General features: G+C 35.2%; 3 protein-coding genes across 6 annotated transcripts in view; 1 reads left to right on the plus strand and 2 right to left on the minus strand.

The window, feature by feature from the left end:
* Nucleotides 1–846, minus strand: part of CUNH12orf50 (chromosome unknown C12orf50 homolog) — a 44026-nt gene extending 43180 nt beyond the window's left edge. Inside the window, exon 1 of the mRNA XM_047065084.1 lies at nt 793–846. Coding sequence (XP_046921040.1) covers nt 793–846 — 54 coding nt within the window. The remainder of the gene's footprint in view (nt 1–792) is intronic.
* A 3659-nt stretch (nt 847–4505) lies between these two features.
* Nucleotides 4506–16032, plus strand: CUNH12orf29 (chromosome unknown C12orf29 homolog). 4 transcript variants are annotated; one of them, XM_047065690.1, is made up of 7 exons: nt 4506–4750; nt 7416–7533; nt 10491–10586; nt 11322–11438; nt 12867–13064; nt 14391–14560; nt 15567–15784. In XM_047065690.1, the coding sequence occupies exons 1-7, from the start codon at nt 4592–4594 to the stop codon at nt 15618–15620; spliced, it is 912 nt and encodes a 303-aa protein (XP_046921646.1). In that variant the 5' UTR covers nt 4506–4591; the 3' UTR covers nt 15621–15784. The 4 variants fall into 4 exon arrangements, with proteins under 4 accessions (XP_046921646.1, XP_046921645.1, XP_046921647.1 ...); XM_047065691.1 differs by lacking the exon at nt 15567–15784 and adding an exon at nt 15815–16032 and having other exon boundaries at nt 4507–4750; XM_047065688.1 differs by lacking the exon at nt 15567–15784 and adding an exon at nt 15815–16032 and having other exon boundaries at nt 4508–4681.
* A 514-nt stretch (nt 16033–16546) lies between these two features.
* Nucleotides 16547–18893, minus strand: part of CEP290 (centrosomal protein 290) — a 91055-nt gene continuing 88708 nt past the window's right edge. Inside the window, exons 52-53 of the mRNA XM_047065687.1 lie at nt 18036–18115; nt 16547–17031 (exon numbers count right to left, since the gene is read on the minus strand). Of these exons, the coding sequence (XP_046921643.1) occupies nt 16801–17031; nt 18036–18115 (311 nt within the window). The 3' untranslated portion in view covers nt 16547–16800. The remainder of the gene's footprint in view (nt 17032–18035; nt 18116–18893) is intronic.

Raw genomic sequence — 18893 nt, forward strand, 5'->3', positions numbered from 1 at the left:
ATAGAAATTCTATTATTATTTATCATGTCTATGTTTAATTTTAAGGGGACAGGCAATTGAAGTGGATTTAATTCTTATGGTCAAAGAGGTTGAACCCATTCAGTTTTCCTAGCAGAGATGAAACACTTTAAATCACATTCATTGTGTCTTTCATTTTGGCATGAACATGAAGCTCCAAGTTTCTACATTTATTTGGTTTCAGTGAGATCCATTAATTCTAATCTCTTAAATATTTTTCCCCTTTAGCCTTAAAAACTTGAATTCATATTTAGCTAATTTGTTTATATTACTTCTTTTCCTTTTTCCACGTTATCATATATTTGCTGTTAAATGTCAACAGGGAAAAATTCAGTAATTGGGTTAATAAATTTCAAATAGGAAATCAATTAGATTTATTAAACTAAGTTTGATAGTAAGGTGAATTTAACTTTTTGAATTTATATGATTGAAATCACACTAACCATAACAATATGATGTATCATACAATGTTTCAATATGTTTCAGTATTAAAAATCTGATGTCTCAATGAGCCATTATATAGGCAAAACGAGACATGAAGACAAAAAATCCATAGGCATTTAACAATTGTAAACAAATAATAATTTTAATTTCCTTAGAGAAATTCAATATGTCAAAAATACATGATAAGCTTTTACTTCAGATTGAAAATATGTATAATATTTTGCAGGAAAATAATAAATTTGACTCAGCAATACAAATTATTGCCTTATCTTCCTTCATTCTACTAAAAAGCTTAAGCATGTGAAGTACCATAAATTGTACAATATTTACCTTTATGCATGTTGAATTAAAAAAGAAATAGCAGTCATTCCCAACTTCTGCCATTTTCAACTCTCTTGCTGCTAATCCAATGTTTTTTAATATAAGAATTGCAGGAATGCAAATATGAGAACTATCAGTGTGTAAGGGGGGAAAATTTCTTTTCCACAGTCTTTCAGGCTATCAGTAGTATTCCTTTAAAACTGACCTCCTGTTGACAGTATATTACACAATAGATAATTCTTAAAGAAATTTAAATTAGAAGATACCTTCTCTAGCTTTGCAGAAATGTTGAATGTGGTTGCTAGTAAGCACACAAACTGAAACTTCCAGAATTTTCCTTATTGTTACCTAATCCATTGTTTGCTCATCATAACTGACCTCACGCGTAACTGCAGGCCAGCCTATCTTAGTGAATTCTGTACGGTCTTTCTTTCTCAATTCTAGTATATTAACCAAATAGGCTAGTAAAAATAAAATATTTATCTTTTAATGTTCTGATTGAATATGGGACTTAAACTAGTTCCTAATTTCATAGTCAAAAATATTAAGTATTTCACAAGTAAATAGCTGTTTTCTAAATTCTCATTTCTATATATGGTTTAGAAAAAACCACATTTTTAAAATATGTAAATATACTATCTATACTCCAAGATAATAAATAAAATTATTTAAATATATACTTACTGCTATCCAATGAATTGGGAAAAAATCATTCAGATTGTGTTATTTTAATAGGTACCTGGAAATAAGCTGGACTATTTATTCATCTTGTAGCTATATTCATTCATTTTTCATCCATCATAAAAGGAGGAATAACTTCTTCCTATAGCAGAAAGGTTCCAGAGTGTCTGTAAATTTTGAGAATTTGTTGAAGACAAGGTGAAGTACTCTGATTCCCAGAATGAGACATTTCAATCAGCAGTTAGAGGTCTTTCTTCATCTTAGTTTTTTTACTAAAAGAACTAAAACGTAGCAAAATTTAATAAAATTATTCATAGTAGGTGATGTAGAAGATGCCATAGAGATGACAGTTTAGTAGATCAAAATGTATTTTTAAAATGTAAGGTACTTTGAATTGGAAATTAATAATATAAAGATACATAGATTCCCATTTTCGTTAAGTAAAACAGACTAATTGGTATGAACTCTCTGAATCTAATACTTTAAGGTAAAATCTAAGAAATAAAATAAAATTTAGAAAAGAGTTGTGTGCCTATAACTGTAAATAAGAGAAAAAGTAAAAATAAATGGGTAGTATTTAAGTGAAGAAGTAGAGAATAAAGACTTGGCTAAACCCTTGAAAATATTAGCAAAGATATATATTTAAAAAAAACCTTAATATCTTGCTTTCTGTTTTGCTCTATTTTCTAACTCTAGAACAACAAAGTATTCATTTTAAGCACCTAAATTACTGAGAGCAGCATCTCTAAGAAGTATCTTTCAGTGGTCTTTTCCTCCAGATAAATTCTCTCTCTGCCTATGGGCTTTTAGCTGCATGGATTATTTCCAAATACTGTTACCAAACACCATTATTGCATGATTACATGCAACATCATGGTTAACATAGGGGAAAGGATAAAAAAAAAGGTTTTTACCTTTTAGAGTTTGTTGGGGACAATTACATTTCCATTAGACACAGCAAAAACAGGTCAAACCATGATGGGAATTTTTGTTTTGTTATTGCAAAGAACAGTAAATAAATCTGTATATTTTGGTAGTCTTTAGCATGGAGCTTTAATTTCTTCTTTTTTTTTTTTTTAAACAAAACTCTCTTTTCTTTTCTTCTTTTTTTTTTTTTTTTTTTTTTTTTTTACCCCTTATTCACTTCTTTCCTGATGTGAAATTCACTCTAGTCTTTCAGGAAAAGCTGTGACCATACTCAAGAGGATTTTTACTCCCTGTAATGAAGAGTGATGGGAAATTTGTCTCCACCACTGGGAGTAGGCCTGAAAATTCTGTAAGTATTTTGTGTTGGCCAAGGTAGACTCACATTGAGTGTCTTTCATCTTTGGTGCTTGCTAGAACACTAACACATCAGTCAGAGAAGAAAGTCTTTCTTTCAGTTTGTGATCCAATAATACCACTCTAAGTACAGGGGCTGGTAGTAACTCCTTGCTGGCTCTTCAGGTTTATGAGAGTCAGGCAAAGCTGTTGGCTGCTACCCATTAGAATAGGAGCCCCATTTGTAACTGTGAATTGGAACTGTGTCTCTCCCCTAACCTGGGCTCCTCTGTCTCAGCCAAAGGCTTTGCTCCAAGCACTGATAAAATCAAAGCAGTGGAAATAGAGTGTTTCCTGAGGAATGGTTAGCCTTGCTGCCACTATTCAAACAGCAAGTAGAATGTTTTAGAAGATGATCCCTCTCAGAAATGACACAATGTTGGATCTAGAAGATTCTGTGGCAGTTTGGGAAATGGCAGTTGATAGTTGTGAGGGTTATTTAATTGTTGTTCCCTTGAGACCAATGAAACAAGCTGCTTGTTAGGATTCCTCTGGAAGAACAGAAAATCACTGATGCTTAACTATACAATACTAAGTGTCTGGTCCCAATAGCTCACAGCCAGCATCAGATGTTCTATTCGCCCCTGTCCCTTATATATATTTGGCCATTTTGTGTTTTCCTAGGAGAAAAAGATAGAAGAGGAAGTAAATACTTTGAAATGGCAAATCTCTTTTCTCTTCCTCTGTGAATCCAGTAATAAAAAAAATAGCGCTTTTTTTGGGGGGGGTGGATATTTTATTCTTTGGAAACCCTCTTTTATATATAGATATTTTTTTCCAAGGGCTAAGTCAGGAAAATGCTGGACTCTACGGTTCTTGCCGATAACACAATTATAGAAATGAGATGTGGGTCTTGTCCAAGCAAATAAAAATGGCAATAGTCAAAACTTCACTGGTAAAGACTACAAGCCTCAACAAGACAGAAAGGCTACTATTACTAAATATTTAATATTTTATTCAATCATTAATTTATCACTTACCCTCCAATATTCTTTTAAGCACTAAGTCAAATAAAGCTGTTTTTAGCTCTGCAGCTGACTGACTCCCAACAACTCAAGCCATTTGGATTCTTTTGGAGCTCATACTGAAGATAAATGAGATTCCTATGAAAAAAATTGAGAATGAAATCGGGTTTTGGATTGGTCTAATGCTAAACTTTGCATTCAGGAAAGAACATCAGAACCAATTTCGACCATACTATGCTGCACAATGAGGCGTAATCCAAACTGTATTACTATGAGGGGTGGTTTCCCAGGTGTTTTAATTGTAGCGTTTTCTAGCACTCCTCTTGGGAAATCTGTTTCCATTAGGACTTGAAATGTCTCTGGATATTTCTAAACTTCTATAATGCTTCAATGAGGAACTTATTAAAGAAAACAAGCAATTAGCTTTCACCAGAATGGTGTTAAATCGCCATCTGAAATGATTCTTTACTTATAACTTGATATCATTTAATTTTCATGAATATCATCAGTTACATCAGTTATCATCAGTGTGGTTAAGTACACACAACACAGAAAACGGATCTCGTTCATGGTAACACCGGACCAACGCTCGCGGGAGTGCATACGGAGGTACTTTGGGTTCCGCACTACAAGTCCCAGAAGGCGCCGCGGTCAGGTGGCCGCTTCTACGCGTGCGTCTCCGCCACACGCTTGGCGTTGGGAGACGTGGGGGCGTTGCCGCCGTGCTCAGGGCGCGCAGTGTGCGTGGCTTGAGCACGGCGGCTGTTTGCAGGGGACGCTCTCCTGGCCGGGGTGCTGTTTTGGAAACGAGCTCAGCATTCGCACTGTCTTTTGGGCCTACCATGAGGCGCCTAGGTTCGGTGCAGCGGAAAATGCCATGTGTGTTTGTGACGGAGGTGAAAGAGGAGCCCTCCACCAAAAGGGAGCATCAGGTACCGAGGTGTGCGGCCCCGTGGAGCGGCCGCGCAGGGGCTGCCGGGCGCTGTAGAGCCGCCCTGCAGGTCGGGAGCTTTTTTGCAATTTTCGCTGGGGAGGTCTGGGATACGGGTCTCTACTCCCGTATCTCTACTCCGAGAGCTCCAGGTTCTCGTACCTTGTTAGTTGCAAGGGAGGGAATCTACGAGAGAAGTTTTCTGATGAGGCGATTCAAACTTGCCGTCTCATGGAAATTGAAAGCCCACATCTTAAATAGTGTTCCTTTTCTCAGGTTACCACCTTTTTGGGGAAGACCCTTTAAGATTCGCATAATCACCGCAGTCCAAACTTTCTACTTTCAAGAATGTGGTGACAAAGTGGAGATTGTAGAAGACTTGCTTTGCCAGTTCTGACCTAGGAACCATGGTGGTGTTGACAACTAGCCTAATTAGGTCACTAAAGATCAGATCTCACGTATTGTTACCAGTAATTACCTGCTTGATTCTAACTAGTGTTCCCATCTCTGGGTGTTTCTCTCAGCACTGGGTTTTACACATCGAGGGACCTTAGTAAGTACTGGTGAATGATTAGTAGCCAGTATCAGGGTAATTCTTTAATATGTAGGAAAGTCCTTGATGGCAGAATCCCCAGATATTGAGTACTTTGAACTCATCATACAAAATTCATCATGTGCATTTGGCATAGGCTCCCACCCCCCTTTACATCGTTTGCACATGTGTTCTTGTTTTGAGACTGCCTTGTTGTTTCTAGTCCCGATTTTTAGGACCTGACGTGTAGTAGGCACTGGGTGAATATTTGTTGAACTAAAGAATGAACCTTGGAACCTTTTTGTGCCAATTTTCCATTCACCTTGACACTTTTTACCTTATAACATTCTTTTTAGTGCCATTACTGTTATAGTTCTTAATAGTTTATGCACAGTTTATGGCACTGCCTAATCGTTCTTTTTTGCCATCCAGAATGATCATTGTTAGGGTCCTCCCTAGTCAAAACCCTGCAGTTAACTAGTAAATGTCTGTAGCAGTAGTTGCCAAACTTGTATTTTTTTAGTCACAACAAACCAAGTAGTGATTCACTCTAGCTGTGATTCTCAACTTTGTACGTTGGGGGTGGAGGCGTGTAGTTTGTAAAAGGACCCTACACCCGGAAAAATAAGCCCCTGTTCATGTCCCTCTGTAGTTAAGATTAGCTTACACTATTATTTATAGCATAGTATCCAAATCCTTAACTGTAATTCAAGGCGTCCCATTAATCAGGTCCATTCTACTCTTGAAGTGCCTGTTGGACCTACCATGAGGTGCCTGGGCTCAGTGCAGCAGAAAATGCCATGTGTGTTTGTGACAGACTTGCTTCCTTAAAGGGAAGTCTCTATTTGAATAAAGTCTGTTTCATCCTGTGAACACTCCGGGCACAGTCTTGTCTATTTTTGCTCAGGCTGTGCACTTTGCCTGGATTACTTTCAGGATTTTCGAATCAGACCTTCTCTGAAATCTTTGATCATCTTAGTTATCCCAGTGAGTTCTTCCACCCAGAAGTTGTAGAGGATCACTCAGTTGACATTTACTATTACTTTTTAAACATACATGCCTTGTTTTTCCAGTCACAGTTTAAAGACTTCAATGAGACGGGGAACTTTGTGTACCCTTTGGTATCTTACATTGTCTTTTGGACATGTTGCTAGCAAAGAGTGGTTGAAAATTGATTCTTATGGAAGGAATATTTGGGGACTCAACAAGAGCTCCATCAGAGTAATCTCCTCCGTAGGATTGTTGGTAAATTTGAAAACACACAAACATTGCTGTTGGGCCAAACCTCCTCTCTTCTGTTACCACAGGTTAAATTGATATCGTCTGCTACTAATTGCAGAAGTTCGTGATAAATCCCCGATCATTGTTTTATCTTGAAAGTACTGAGTCAGGAACAGAATGGTGCTAATTTCCTAAGTCTACCTGACTCTGAAATAGTACTTCCACATACTAGTTTTAAACCTGTACACACCAGTATTGTGCAGTATTTATCACATGAAAGTTGAATGTTAATTTATACTGTAAAATGGCGGCTTAAGTCTTTCTCAGTAATAAAAATAAGTTACAGATAAAAAGTTGGTAGGAATCGCAGAAACTGTCTTTTCCTCCATTCTTGTTGGTCTTGGCGGCTCTTCCTGACAGTAGGAAAACCGTAAGTTTTGCAATTTACTGCTAAAGCTGAAAGAGTCCCATTTGTTTTTCTTCTTAGCATCAATTATAAATTATACCTGACATTGTATTACACATTCTGTTACTATTTTCCCACTCATTCAAATGAAAGTTCTACCAAAGGCAGGTATTCTTTTTTTTATTAACCTCTATATTTCCTAGTGTGGAGGACAATGCTTACTTGACCCATAGAAGGCATTTAGCAAATAATTGTCAAGTTGTCAAGTGGATGATGGAACAGTCTGTGCTAGGGATACAGTGCTGCATAGGACACGGTTCCTGGTGTCAGCTCATTATGGTGGATAAAGAAACATGAGTAATTGCAAATCTGTGTGAGAAAACAGGTATTGCTGTGATAGAAAGGAAGGGGTGATTCATGAGAATTTCACGGGACAAATGTTTTTAAATTGTCTTGAAAGGTAAGCAAGAGATTATACTTTAGAAATAGTGAAATTAGGAACATTTCAGGTGGGAGTATGTGTGAAGGTGTAGAGACTGTTGATCTTAAACCAGTTTTCTTTCTCTCTTTTTTAAGCCATTTAAAGTTTTGGCAACTGAAACTATAAGTCACAAGGCATTAGATGCAGATATATACAGTGCAATTCCAACAGAAAAAGTGGATGGAACATGTTGTTATATTACTAACTATAAAGGTAAAATAAAACTACTACAAATATTATTGTTATTAATGTTTGTTTTTGAGAGAGACAGACAGTGCGAGTAGGGGAGGGGCAAAGAGAGAGGGAGACACAGAATCCAAAGCAGGTTCCAGGCTCTAAGCCCGATGAGGGGCTCAAACCCACGAAACGCGAGATCGTGACCTGAGCCAAAGTTGGACGCTTAACTGACCACGCCACCCACGCACCCCTACAAATATCTTTAATCACTTTGCAAACTATATATATCTGAAATGGGGCATTTACCCTTCATAAACCCTTCGCACTCTAACTATAATAGCACAATAATAAAGTCACAAATGTTACACTTATCTTTCTCTTGAGGGAGGAAAAGGTAATTAACATTTAATACTCATTAAAGGCAGACAATGTGATAAATGCTTTATACATGTTATCTCTAATTTGCACAGTAACCTCTCCATTTCACAGATACGGAAACCGATCTTCAGAGAACTTAAATAATTTGTCCAAGACCATATAATTAATGAATGACTGAATAGGTGATGGAACCTATGTTTAATCCTAAACCTTGTTCTTATGCCACTGATTCTGCTGCAAACTCCTTAGTTTTTATTACTATTGGCAATATCTAATTGATTTCAATTTAATGCCTTTTAAGAGCTAGAAACTAAAATAGAAATTGTCAGTTAAGGAAAAAAAATGCATTGAAAGGAGAAATGATCTTTGTGATTTCCTGAGGATAGTGAAATGGCCTCTTAATTCCGGCAAGAGAAACAGAACAGTTAAATGTAAACTAGACACATTCCTGTTATCAGGAAATCTTTTCTGAAGTGCATATTTTTCCATTTTTAATTGTGATTAAAATACACATAACACAATTTACTATCTTAACCATTTTAAGTGTACAGTTCATTGTTATGCTACTCTCACCTCCATCTATCTGCAGAACTCTTCATCTTGCAAAATTGAAACTCAGTACCCATTAAATAATTCACCGTTCCTCCTCATCTAGTCCTTGACAACCACCATTCTACTTTGTCTCTATGGTTTTGACTGTTCTAGATACCTCATACATCTGGAATCATACAGTATTTGTCTTTTTTTGACAAGCTGATTTCAGTGTTCATCCGCGGTGTAATTCCTGTCAGAATTCCCTTCCTTGTTAAGGCTGAGTAACATTTCACTGTGTGTATATAATACATCATGTTTGTATATACCACATAATTTTATGTGTGTGCCACATAGTTTCATGTATGTGGCATTCATCCCTCATTGTACACTTGGGCTGCTTTCACATTTTGGCTGTTATAAACAATGCTGCTGTGAACATGGTGGGCAAATATCTCCTTGAGACCTGCTTTCAATTCTTTTGGGTATATATTCAAAGAAGTGGAATTGCTAGCTCATATAGTAATTCTGTTTTTAATTTTTTGAGGAACTGCCATACTGTTTTCCATAGTAGCTGCATGATTTATGTTCCTATCCACAGTGCACAAGGGTTGCAGTTTCTCCACATCCTCACCAACACAAATGTTTGTTTGGTAGTAGTAGCCATTTTAATGGGTATGAGTGAAATGAGTTTTTTATATTTAGTAGTAAAAAGGACAAAAGGTCCGTTCAACCAGAAATGACAATATAATTTTAATCTGGTTCTTCATATTATTTACTGGGATAGTTAATAGGTAATACGTAATGTCTGAAACAAACTATAATCAATAATTTCAAAGTATATTTGAAGAAACTAAAAGATTTTTCAGGCTTTCATATTTACATTAAAAAACTTAAATATGCATCATTATGTATGATGTATAATAGTGGCAGTTAAGCATGAATGGATTATTAAAGAAAACTTACAGGACAGGACCCCAAATGACAGTGATTGCAAATCCTCAGTTTATTGCAGGTAAAGGGTACACAGCATTATCAAGGGCATGAAAAGTAAGGATGTACATCACAGCAAAGGGTCTGGGAAGACCAGGTGAAAGCACCTATTGGTACCCTCCTCTCCATTGCTCCCAGCCCCCAAGGTCCTAATGGGACACACTTTCTCAAATCAGGAACCACTGATGTATGAAGAGAACACACTTTGGTAATGGAATCCAAAATGGAGTCTCAGCTGGGGATTTTTATTGTTTTTAATTTATTTATTTATTTTGAGAGAGAAAGGCAGAGAGAAGGGAGAGAGAATCCTAAGCAGGCTCCACACTGTCAGTGCAGAGCCTGAAGTGGGGCTTAAACTGAGATCATGACCTGAGCTGAAATCAAGAGTTGTACGGTTGGTTAACTGACTGAGCCACTCAGGCACCCCTCAGCTGAGGAATTTTACATTCTGCTGGTCACAGAGGCATCTTCCTGCTAAGTAACCAGCCTCAACCGCAGAGCCCTCCAGGAGTCTTACTAAAACCAGGTAGAAGACTCATTAGTCTCACTGCTGTAAGTAAAGAATGCAGGCACACTGCCTGAAACTTCTTAGGTCCATGATTACAAATCACTAATAATCACTGTTTCGTGCCTTGACCAGGGATCAGAGCCATGCAAAACAGCTCAGCCTAATTACAGATTTTTGGGAACTAACCCTTACAGCACACAGTTACGTTTCAGGAAAAGTGTGAATATGATAATCTGGATATGTTTCCATTTAGTATAGAAGTAGCTTGCTCACAAATTCTAGTTGCTAATAAAATATGGCGGTGGAATGTCCTTATGACAGGGTTACATATTTACTTTTATCTCAGGTTTACCATTCTTCAACCAAAGACTTCAGTCTTATTACATCAGGTACTGCTGGTAAGAATACATCACATACGGTGTCTGTTAGAATACATATTTACCTTTGTTATCTAGGATTGCTGCTTTTAGGGAAGGTCACCCTACTGTTTATTGAAAAACTTTATACTGAAATGTCTTCCAAGATAAGTCTTATTGTTTGCCTCTTATACTTTTCTCTTTTATTATTAATATCATTTTTTTAGGTCAGCCATACCTTTGGGCTCGACTAGATAGAAAACCTAACAAATTAGCTGAGAAAAGATTTAAAAATTTTCTACATTCAAAACAAAACTCAAAAGGTTAGTGAGCCTTTTTCTTTTCCTTTTTTTTTCATTTTTTTCTGATTTAAATCTATAGTTTTTGGCTTATTTCTTGCTGTGGTATTCTACACATTATATCCTTCTTAAAATTTAAGCACTTAGGGAAAAGAAGAAAATTGTAATTGAGTATCTTTATATGTAAGAGGTTGTTATTGAAAAATATTTTAAATTGTTTTCCTAACATTTTTATGACTCATTAGAGTATGTTGATATTAAAACATACATATTTCTATATACATATATTATAAAGAGTAACACATTTTGGTTTTGTTATCTAAGAGAGAAGTCCATAATTTTATAAATCAGGCACAAATCTCAAAGGATTATCAGTATTTTTAATTATTATGTTAAAATGCCTCTAAGTATTTTATAAGTAGATACATACATTAATCATTATATATCCACTCTTTCATGTATATATTTATATATACACACTTATAGTGTATTAAAAATTTATCATAAATCTACACATACTGGAACATTGGCTACTTTAGAGTTTTATGCACTATTTACTTATGGTGGTGGGTTCAAAATTGAAAATTTAAAGTGCTAGTATACTCTAACCCTGAGAAGTGCAGTCACATGGTGTTGATGATGGAGCATAATTATGATACCTGAATGGGGTTTACTACCTGTTCCCACGTTGAATTTATTCAGTCTTTTTAATTTTTTTTTTAAAGCATCACCACATATAAAATTATTGAACTATTTTAGAATTTTTTTGGAATGTTGAGGAGGACTTCAAACCTGTTCCAGAGTGCTGGATACCAGCGAAGGAAATAGAACAATTAAATGGGAATCCGATGCCTGATGAAAATGGACACATTCCTGGTATCATGAAAACTTTTCTAAAATGTGCTTTTGTTTTTACTTGTAAAAAGAACAAAAGATCCAGAAATTGCATAATTTAATTTTAATCTGGTTCTTTATAGTATTTATCTGTATAACACAAAATTTCTGAATCTAATTTATATTAATAATCTATAAAGATGTTTTATATTAAAAATGTCCTCACAGGTTTAGAATCTTCTCTGAGTTAGTTTGCTACCTATAGTTTCTGGGGATGCGAAAATTTTTGCAAAAGTGTGCTGAATGGAAAGATACCCCAGATTAAGGTTTAGTTCAGCAGGCATGTCTTGAGTACCTATAATGTGCAGAATACTCAGGTTCTAGTAATACAGAAATGAAGATCAGAACCTTGATCTTTTAGACACCAGAGGAAATGCAATATTGGTCTGATTTAAGAACTAAAAGGAAAGCATCCACAGGGTATAGTCAGAGAAAACAGGAAGAACTCTAGATCAGCCTGTGGTGTTTAGAGGAGGCTTCTAAGGGGAGAGGACATCTGTACTGAAGCTTAGGAACCAGGAAGTTAGCTGGCAGGGAAGAGAGAAGGTCAGCTTAGGCAAACTCCCATGAAGAGCAGAGATTTGGAGTCTTGGAAGTTTTATGTAATGCTTCTCTGTGGCTGGAATGTTTAGGGTGTATGACCCTGGAGGACATTATAAAAGTTGAGGCTGGAGATGTGGAATGGGCTCAGATCTTAAAGGGGTTTATATTTCATTTAAAGGAGTTTGAAGTTCATCCTGAAGTTGATTGTTAAGCAGGGGTGCAGCAGAACTAAATTTAAATTTTTAAAGCAGGATTATGATAAAAGTAGGTTGGGTTTCCCTGGAGACTAATGGACCAGTAAAGATTATTATAGTCACCTGAATGATTACTGAAGGCCAAAGATAGGACGGTCACAATGGCATATGTAGCCTAGTGATTGTTTGATCAAGAATTGTCCACAATGAAGGATCCTATTCTGCTAACAGGAGTTGGGTGAGGAATAGCAATGACGTTCAATACATGTGGAATCAATACATTATTCAGTAAATATTGGAACAGTGCAGTGAATTGTGGAACACTTAATACATGGTCTGTTGTCCTTGAAACTGGAGATAAAGTGGAGAGAAATCTTAAAAAAATAAATTTCAGTTCTTGAAAAGGTAAATTTTCTGGTAAAGGAATGCTGAGTGCTCTGTACTGAATCACCAAACAGGTTAATTCCTCAACAGAATAAAAAAATAACCTTATTATTAAAAAATGATTGTGATTGAGTAGCAAAACTGTTAACATTATCACTGATTAAAAAATGATAATCTGTGTGTGATAAACATTCAAAAAACATTGAGAATTTACAACAAAAGTAAAAATTACCTCACGTCTAAATCCAAAGAACAGCAATGTAGTAATAGTGTTTTCTTTGCCTGATAGGTTGGGTACCAGTGGAGAAAAACAACAAACAGTATTGCTGGCATTCCTCTGTAGTTAATTATGAATTTGAAGTTGCCCTGGTACTGAAGCATCATCCTGATGATCCTGGTCTTTTGGAAATTAGTGCAGTGCCGCTATCAGATCTCCTAGAACAAACACTGGAGCTTATCGGAACAAATATTAATGGAAACCCATATGGTGAGTGAAGCCTTTTCCTATTTAGTTACAGTAACTGTCACTTGTAAAGAACTTCCTGGGTTCAACTTAAAACACACACACTAAAGAAATGACTAATAAGAGTTAAATAGCCTTGAGAATTATAGCCATTTCTATTTATGTCCATGGAGAAATTTATTCATGACTCTAACCATTAATTCAAAAGGTTGAATTAACTTCTCATTCTTTCCTATGATAACATTATAGAGCTATTTATGAAAGGTAATTATTCAAGTGTAACTTTTTGTTTTTTAAAATTTATGTGAACTGAGTTGAATGAAAACTATGTGTTTTTCATGGCTAGGTAATTAGTTTAGTATTAATAGCTAAGAATAAATTAAAGAATTGACACTGAATAGCATAATGAGCATTAGAATCTGTACTATGACGAATGGAGTCGAAGTCCAGAGGGCACTGGGGAGTACATTGTTGATAGGCAGATGAAGCTGGATTCAAGGACATTAAAGCTGGAATAGGAAAATCCTGTATAGAGATCAGAAGCTGACTGATTGGCAGGTATAAAGAAGTTACGATAGTAATTATACAAGTTATCAGAGATCCAGTGTGGCTGTTTGGCAAACATTGAATGATAAGTGAACTTGGCTAATGGTATAGAGAAGGGGTTGGCAGACGTCTGTAAAAGTACAGATAATAAATACTTAGGTTCTGTAGGCTATACCTCTGAAACAAGGCCATAAACAGTACTTAAAAGAATGGGTATAGGGGCGCCTGGGTGGCTCAGTCGGTTAAGCGGCCGACTTCGGCTCAGGTCATGATCTCATGGTCCGTGAGTTCGAGCCCCGCGTCGGGCTCTGTGCTGACAGCTCAGAGCCTGGAGCCTGTTTCAAATTCTGTGTCCCTCTCTCTGACCCTCCCCCGTTGATGCTCTGTCTCTCTCGGTCTCAAAAATAAATAAACGTTAAAAAAAAATTAAAAAAAAACCAAAACAACAAATGGAATTATGTTAATAAATATAATGCTTAAAAAAAAAAAAAAAGAATGGGTATAACTGTGTTCCACTGAAACTATGAAAACAGGTGTTCGGTTGGATTTGGCCCACAGGTCATAGCTTGCTGACCCCTAGTGTAGAGTATATGAAGGTGAAATTTAGATTTAATGAGGTAAGGTGACACTTCTGAATGAGATCACTTGTGGTATATCTCTCTTCCAGGAAACCAACTAAACTTTTTGGTAAATTTATTCCTAAATGTTTTAAAAGGCTTTAAAAGGCTTTTTTATTTGGAGAAGTAAATGTTCTCATTTCTTTTTGAAACCTTTATGTGCCTAATGGAAATTTTTACCATTTAGGGTTAGGAAGCAAGAAGCATCCATTACATCTTCTTATACCACATGGGGCATTTCAAATAAGAAATCTACCAACCTTGAAGCACAATGATCTATTATCCTGGTTTGAAGGTTGCAGAGAGGGTAAAATTGAAGGAATAGTATGGCATTGCAATGATGGCTGTTTAATCAAGGTAATGGCAAAAAATAGCTTGTGGGATTATTTCGTCTTGTTCCTAAAACAAAGTAGAAGTGGCACGAGAATACTCTATACAAATTGCAGTTAATTCTATTGTGTTGTAAAGAAATTTAATTTCCTCATCTCACATGCCACCATTCTTTATATGATAAAATAATGTTTCCCAATGTGCATTCATTCTCTGGGGCTTTGGTTGTCCTACATGGCCTTCAGAATTAAGGTGATGAAAATGTCTGGAAAAACTGCACATTACATATTCCCTTCTTGTGGATGTTGCACATGAATGCTCTCTGAGATAATCAGCATAGTTTAACTCCACACTTCCCAAACTTGATTATAGAATTTGAGTTAAAAGTGCCAGGGTGACAGTTAATATTTACAGAATCAATTTGTTTATACTTTGTGCCCTTTCTGTCTCTTGGATTTGTCTACTCGATTTCGGACAGGTCCCTGAAATTAGTAATGTTCAAAACTGGACCTTTGTCATACCAACCCCAACTCCCAGCAATTCAAAACATTAGATAGCATTTTTAACCCCTCTCTCCATTACATACAATTATTTCTTAAAGATTCTGATCTATTGAATATATACTTCTCCCCAACCAGTTGGCATTTAATTTTAAGTTAAGCCAAAATTCATGCTTGATTTACTATATCACCCTCCTAAATGTTACCTTTCAGTCTTCTCCCTTTTCTGTCCATTCTTCACAGTAAGTGAAAATGTTACTTTGCTACATAAAACTGCTTAGTGGCATAAAGATTATTCATGACAGGACCCTTGCTTCACTTTCTGGAACTGCTGTACATCCCCAGCTGCTAAGCATACCCATACTGTATATGTCCTAACCATACTTAAGTAACTGCAGTCAGAGCAAAAAGCACCATTCTATCCCATGATATTTAGAATGCCTCTCCGCCCATATTTTTCAATTGGCTAGCTTCTGCACTCAGCAGCAGACTCCATTATATTTTTATGGAGCCCCTGATTATGTTCCTGGCAGGTTTCCAGGTGCTGGAAATACAGAGTCAACAAAACAATGTCTGTGCCTTCATGAAGCTCACAGTCTAATGGGGAAGATAGACAGTAACACGTAAATATATAATATGTCAGGAGAAGAACAGCTATGAAAAAAAAGGGTAAGAAAGTGGAGCCTTAAATAGTGCCTGGCAGATGGTGGGCACTCAAATATTTGTAAGTGAATGAAGGTAATAAATTCTAAAATCTAAATACCCTTTTTTCTCTTTTTAGGTTCATCGACATCATCTTGGTTTATGCTGGCCAATTCCAGATACTTACATGAATTCAAAACCCGTTATTATCAACATGAACCTGAACAAGTATGACCATGCCTTTGATACTAAGAGTTTGTTTAATCTTCTTTCAAAAATAGATAATCAGAAATTTGGCAGACTCAGAGATATCATACTTGATGTATAAACTAGAAATGCAATTAAAAAACAGCTTTATTATATTTAAACCTTGAATATTCTGCCATGTGGGGAAGGTAAAAAATCTCAAGGTTCAGTGTCTAATATAGCAATACATCTTCTAGCATTTCAGGAAATGAATTTCCCAGTTGCAAATGTCTATTCAAGATTTTATTTAGAAGCAGCAAATGAATTTCAACCACTAAACTTAAAAAAATGTAATAGTAATCTCCCACCTTGTACAAAGGTTGGATTCTACCATTACTGGGTAGCAATTTAAAAACAGCAGTTAAACAATTCTGGATCATTAATTTTGAGGATTAAAGAATTTAAAAAACAATTTAATCTTACTAGACACTTAACAAAACATAGCTGTAACCTCATAACATGTTTATATACATGTACATATATATAAAATTAGTCTTAACACATATAAGTATGTAAGTATATGTAAAAGTCCAATTTTAAATGTTAAAATTATTAAAGTTCACCCTCATACTCTTTAAAAAACTTAAATATTATGAATGTACAGAGATTCATCATAGCTCATTTGATAGACATAATTTAAAAATCTTCAAAAATATACTTTTCTAATGTTTAAAATTTCATATTTTAAATTACTAAATTTAAAATTCACTAAATTTTAGTAAATTTCCAATTTAATTTTAAATTGGATATCTAGTACATTTTACAAAACTTCCAAGGTACAGGATATGGAGATGGAAATCATGTAGGTCAGAGACTTGATTTCCTGATGGAGTTTTAACTTACAAAGTTAATAAATAAAACTACAGTTATAGGTGGTCCTTAATAAATGGGGAAATTAGCAGGACTTTCCTCTTCATCTTCAGACTGTTCAGAAGCAGCAACGGGACTGCTTAATTCAACTCCAAATTGTTCAGAAAGTTTTTTTAACTTCTCTTCTAAGAGAATATTCTTTTTCACTTCTTCTTTATAATTATACTTCAGATCTTCAATTTCTTCAAAAAATGAAGGATCAAAGTTTTCCAGTTCTTTTTTCAGCTTTTTTATTTCCTCCTAATAGAAACATGATAACTTTAAAAGGTATAGGTAGGAATAAAATACATTCTTTAGGTTTGAAATAAAGAGATGTAATTGCAAACATAAAATCCAAAGTAACTTGAATAATCAAATAGAAACTATAAAGGCAGAAGTATTTTCTTAGGATTCTGTTAATAAGGTATCACTGTACAAGGTTTTAAGTAACAAACTTGTTAACTGGCGAATCAAACTGTTCTGTAAATTATGTCCTAGTCTTTGGAATTTACCAGTTCTTAAATTGTGTGTGTAGGGGGTGGATATTTAATCTTTATCCAGAAGCATATCAGATACTCTCACTGAGGTAATCAAAGACTTGGCTATTCACTACACAAGTTATGTTAAGATTCTTTGGTTTAGGCTTCATTTATATTTTTACAAATACCTATTTTTTTTAATAGTCGACTTCATATATATGTGTATGTGTGTGTGTATATATATATATTTAGGATTAGGGAAACTCTAGAACTTCTACCTGGATAAGAGGCCTCTGGTAAAGGGACCATTTGAACTTTAGTGACCATTTAGAATAGCCAGTGATTACTAGTTAATTCTCCAATTCATGCTCTCTAGTTCTGTTTATAGATTCTTTAAGAGATAAAGCATAGCAAGTATCTTTCTTTAAGGGAGCTATTCTTGAAAAGAATTTCAAAAGGAAATAAAAGGCACTGTTCCCAGTGTGACTCAAAACTTAAGAAAATATATTAAAATAATGAGCTATATTTGTGAAAATTAAAAAATAAATTTACTCTTTAATCCTATTTGTTTTGTCTGTTTTTTTTTTTTTTTTGTAGCTCTTCAGTATTTTTAACATCGATAAATATAATGAACTCTGAAATGTTAAGGTCAAAATATTAAGTATATTATGTAACCCCAGGAGTTTTTAGGATGCATACTTAAAACTCATAGTGTTCATAAAATTTGTTTTTAACAGCTATTTTCACAAAACATTTATAATATTATAATTTGATAAAATTAATTACCTTCAAATACTGCTTTTCTATATCTGAGGTTTTGAGCTGTGTCTCTAAATCTTTTACCTTTTCCGTTAGTTGATCAAGATCTGCCAAAAAAATTATAAAAATTAGACTCCACTTTTCCCCAGTCTGACAAAGGATTTATTTTAGAGAACATAAGTAGAAAACTTATGAAACCAGAACCTGGAAAAATATGGCGTTTTATGACTGGAACACTTTTCAGGATATGAATACTGTAATGCTACCTCTCAGGTAATTCTGTAGCAGACCAAGAGAAAAGGAATATGCTAGGTATTAAATGTGTAGAATCAGTTTAATTTTTACATGGGAGAAATTATTTTCCAGAGAAAAAATATAGAGCCAGGAAAAATTGTTAGGTACTCAAAGTACAGCAAAAGAGTAAGTAGACTGTTTGTTAGGGAAGGGGCTCTAACCCAAGTTGGGTATCGGCCAAGGCTCCAGATATCCAACAGTACTGGCTGTTCCGTATCGGTCAATACACATTTACTGTGTAATTACTACGTGAAAAACTTGGTAGGCAGTGTGGAATAATACACCCTAAATACCGTGGTTGGAAAACATTAAGTACACAAGTAGAGCACAAAGGCTTTATTAGATTCTTACCACCCCCCTCACCTGGAGTTAACATATCTCTAATTTTATAGTGAGAATCAGTGGACATGTAGGATTTACTTAATTGCCCTCTTTGCTAGAACCATTTTCTTTAAACACTACAGAGGTCATATTTTGCAGCCATTGAAGGGTAAAATTTTAAAAGTAATGCTCAAGTTTGAAAATATAATGGGCAGTTGACATTTTCATGAATGAGATAGGAAGCATATTTCTATTAAGGATCATTTGGAA

Source organism: Lynx rufus, unplaced genomic scaffold, assembly GCF_022079265.1.
Source record: "Lynx rufus isolate CCGP_SWC_20201006 ecotype Redwood Valley unplaced genomic scaffold, mLynRuf1.p SCAF_7, whole genome shotgun sequence".
In the NCBI taxonomy this organism is placed as follows: Eukaryota; Metazoa; Chordata; class Mammalia; order Carnivora; family Felidae; genus Lynx; species Lynx rufus.

Excerpts from the sequence above, each read along its gene's own strand:
- CUNH12orf29 (XM_047065691.1), top strand. The coding sequence starts at position 4,592 with ATGAGGCGCCTAGGTTCGGTGCAGCGGAAAATGCCATGTGTGTTTGTG. Across the intron at positions 10,587-11,321 it reads TTCAAAACAAAACTCAAAAG|AATTTTTTTGGAATGTTGAG; the intron begins GTTAGTGAGCCT and ends GAACTATTTTAG. Across the intron at positions 13,065-14,390 it reads TATTAATGGAAACCCATATG|GGTTAGGAAGCAAGAAGCAT; the intron begins GTGAGTGAAGCC and ends TTTACCATTTAG.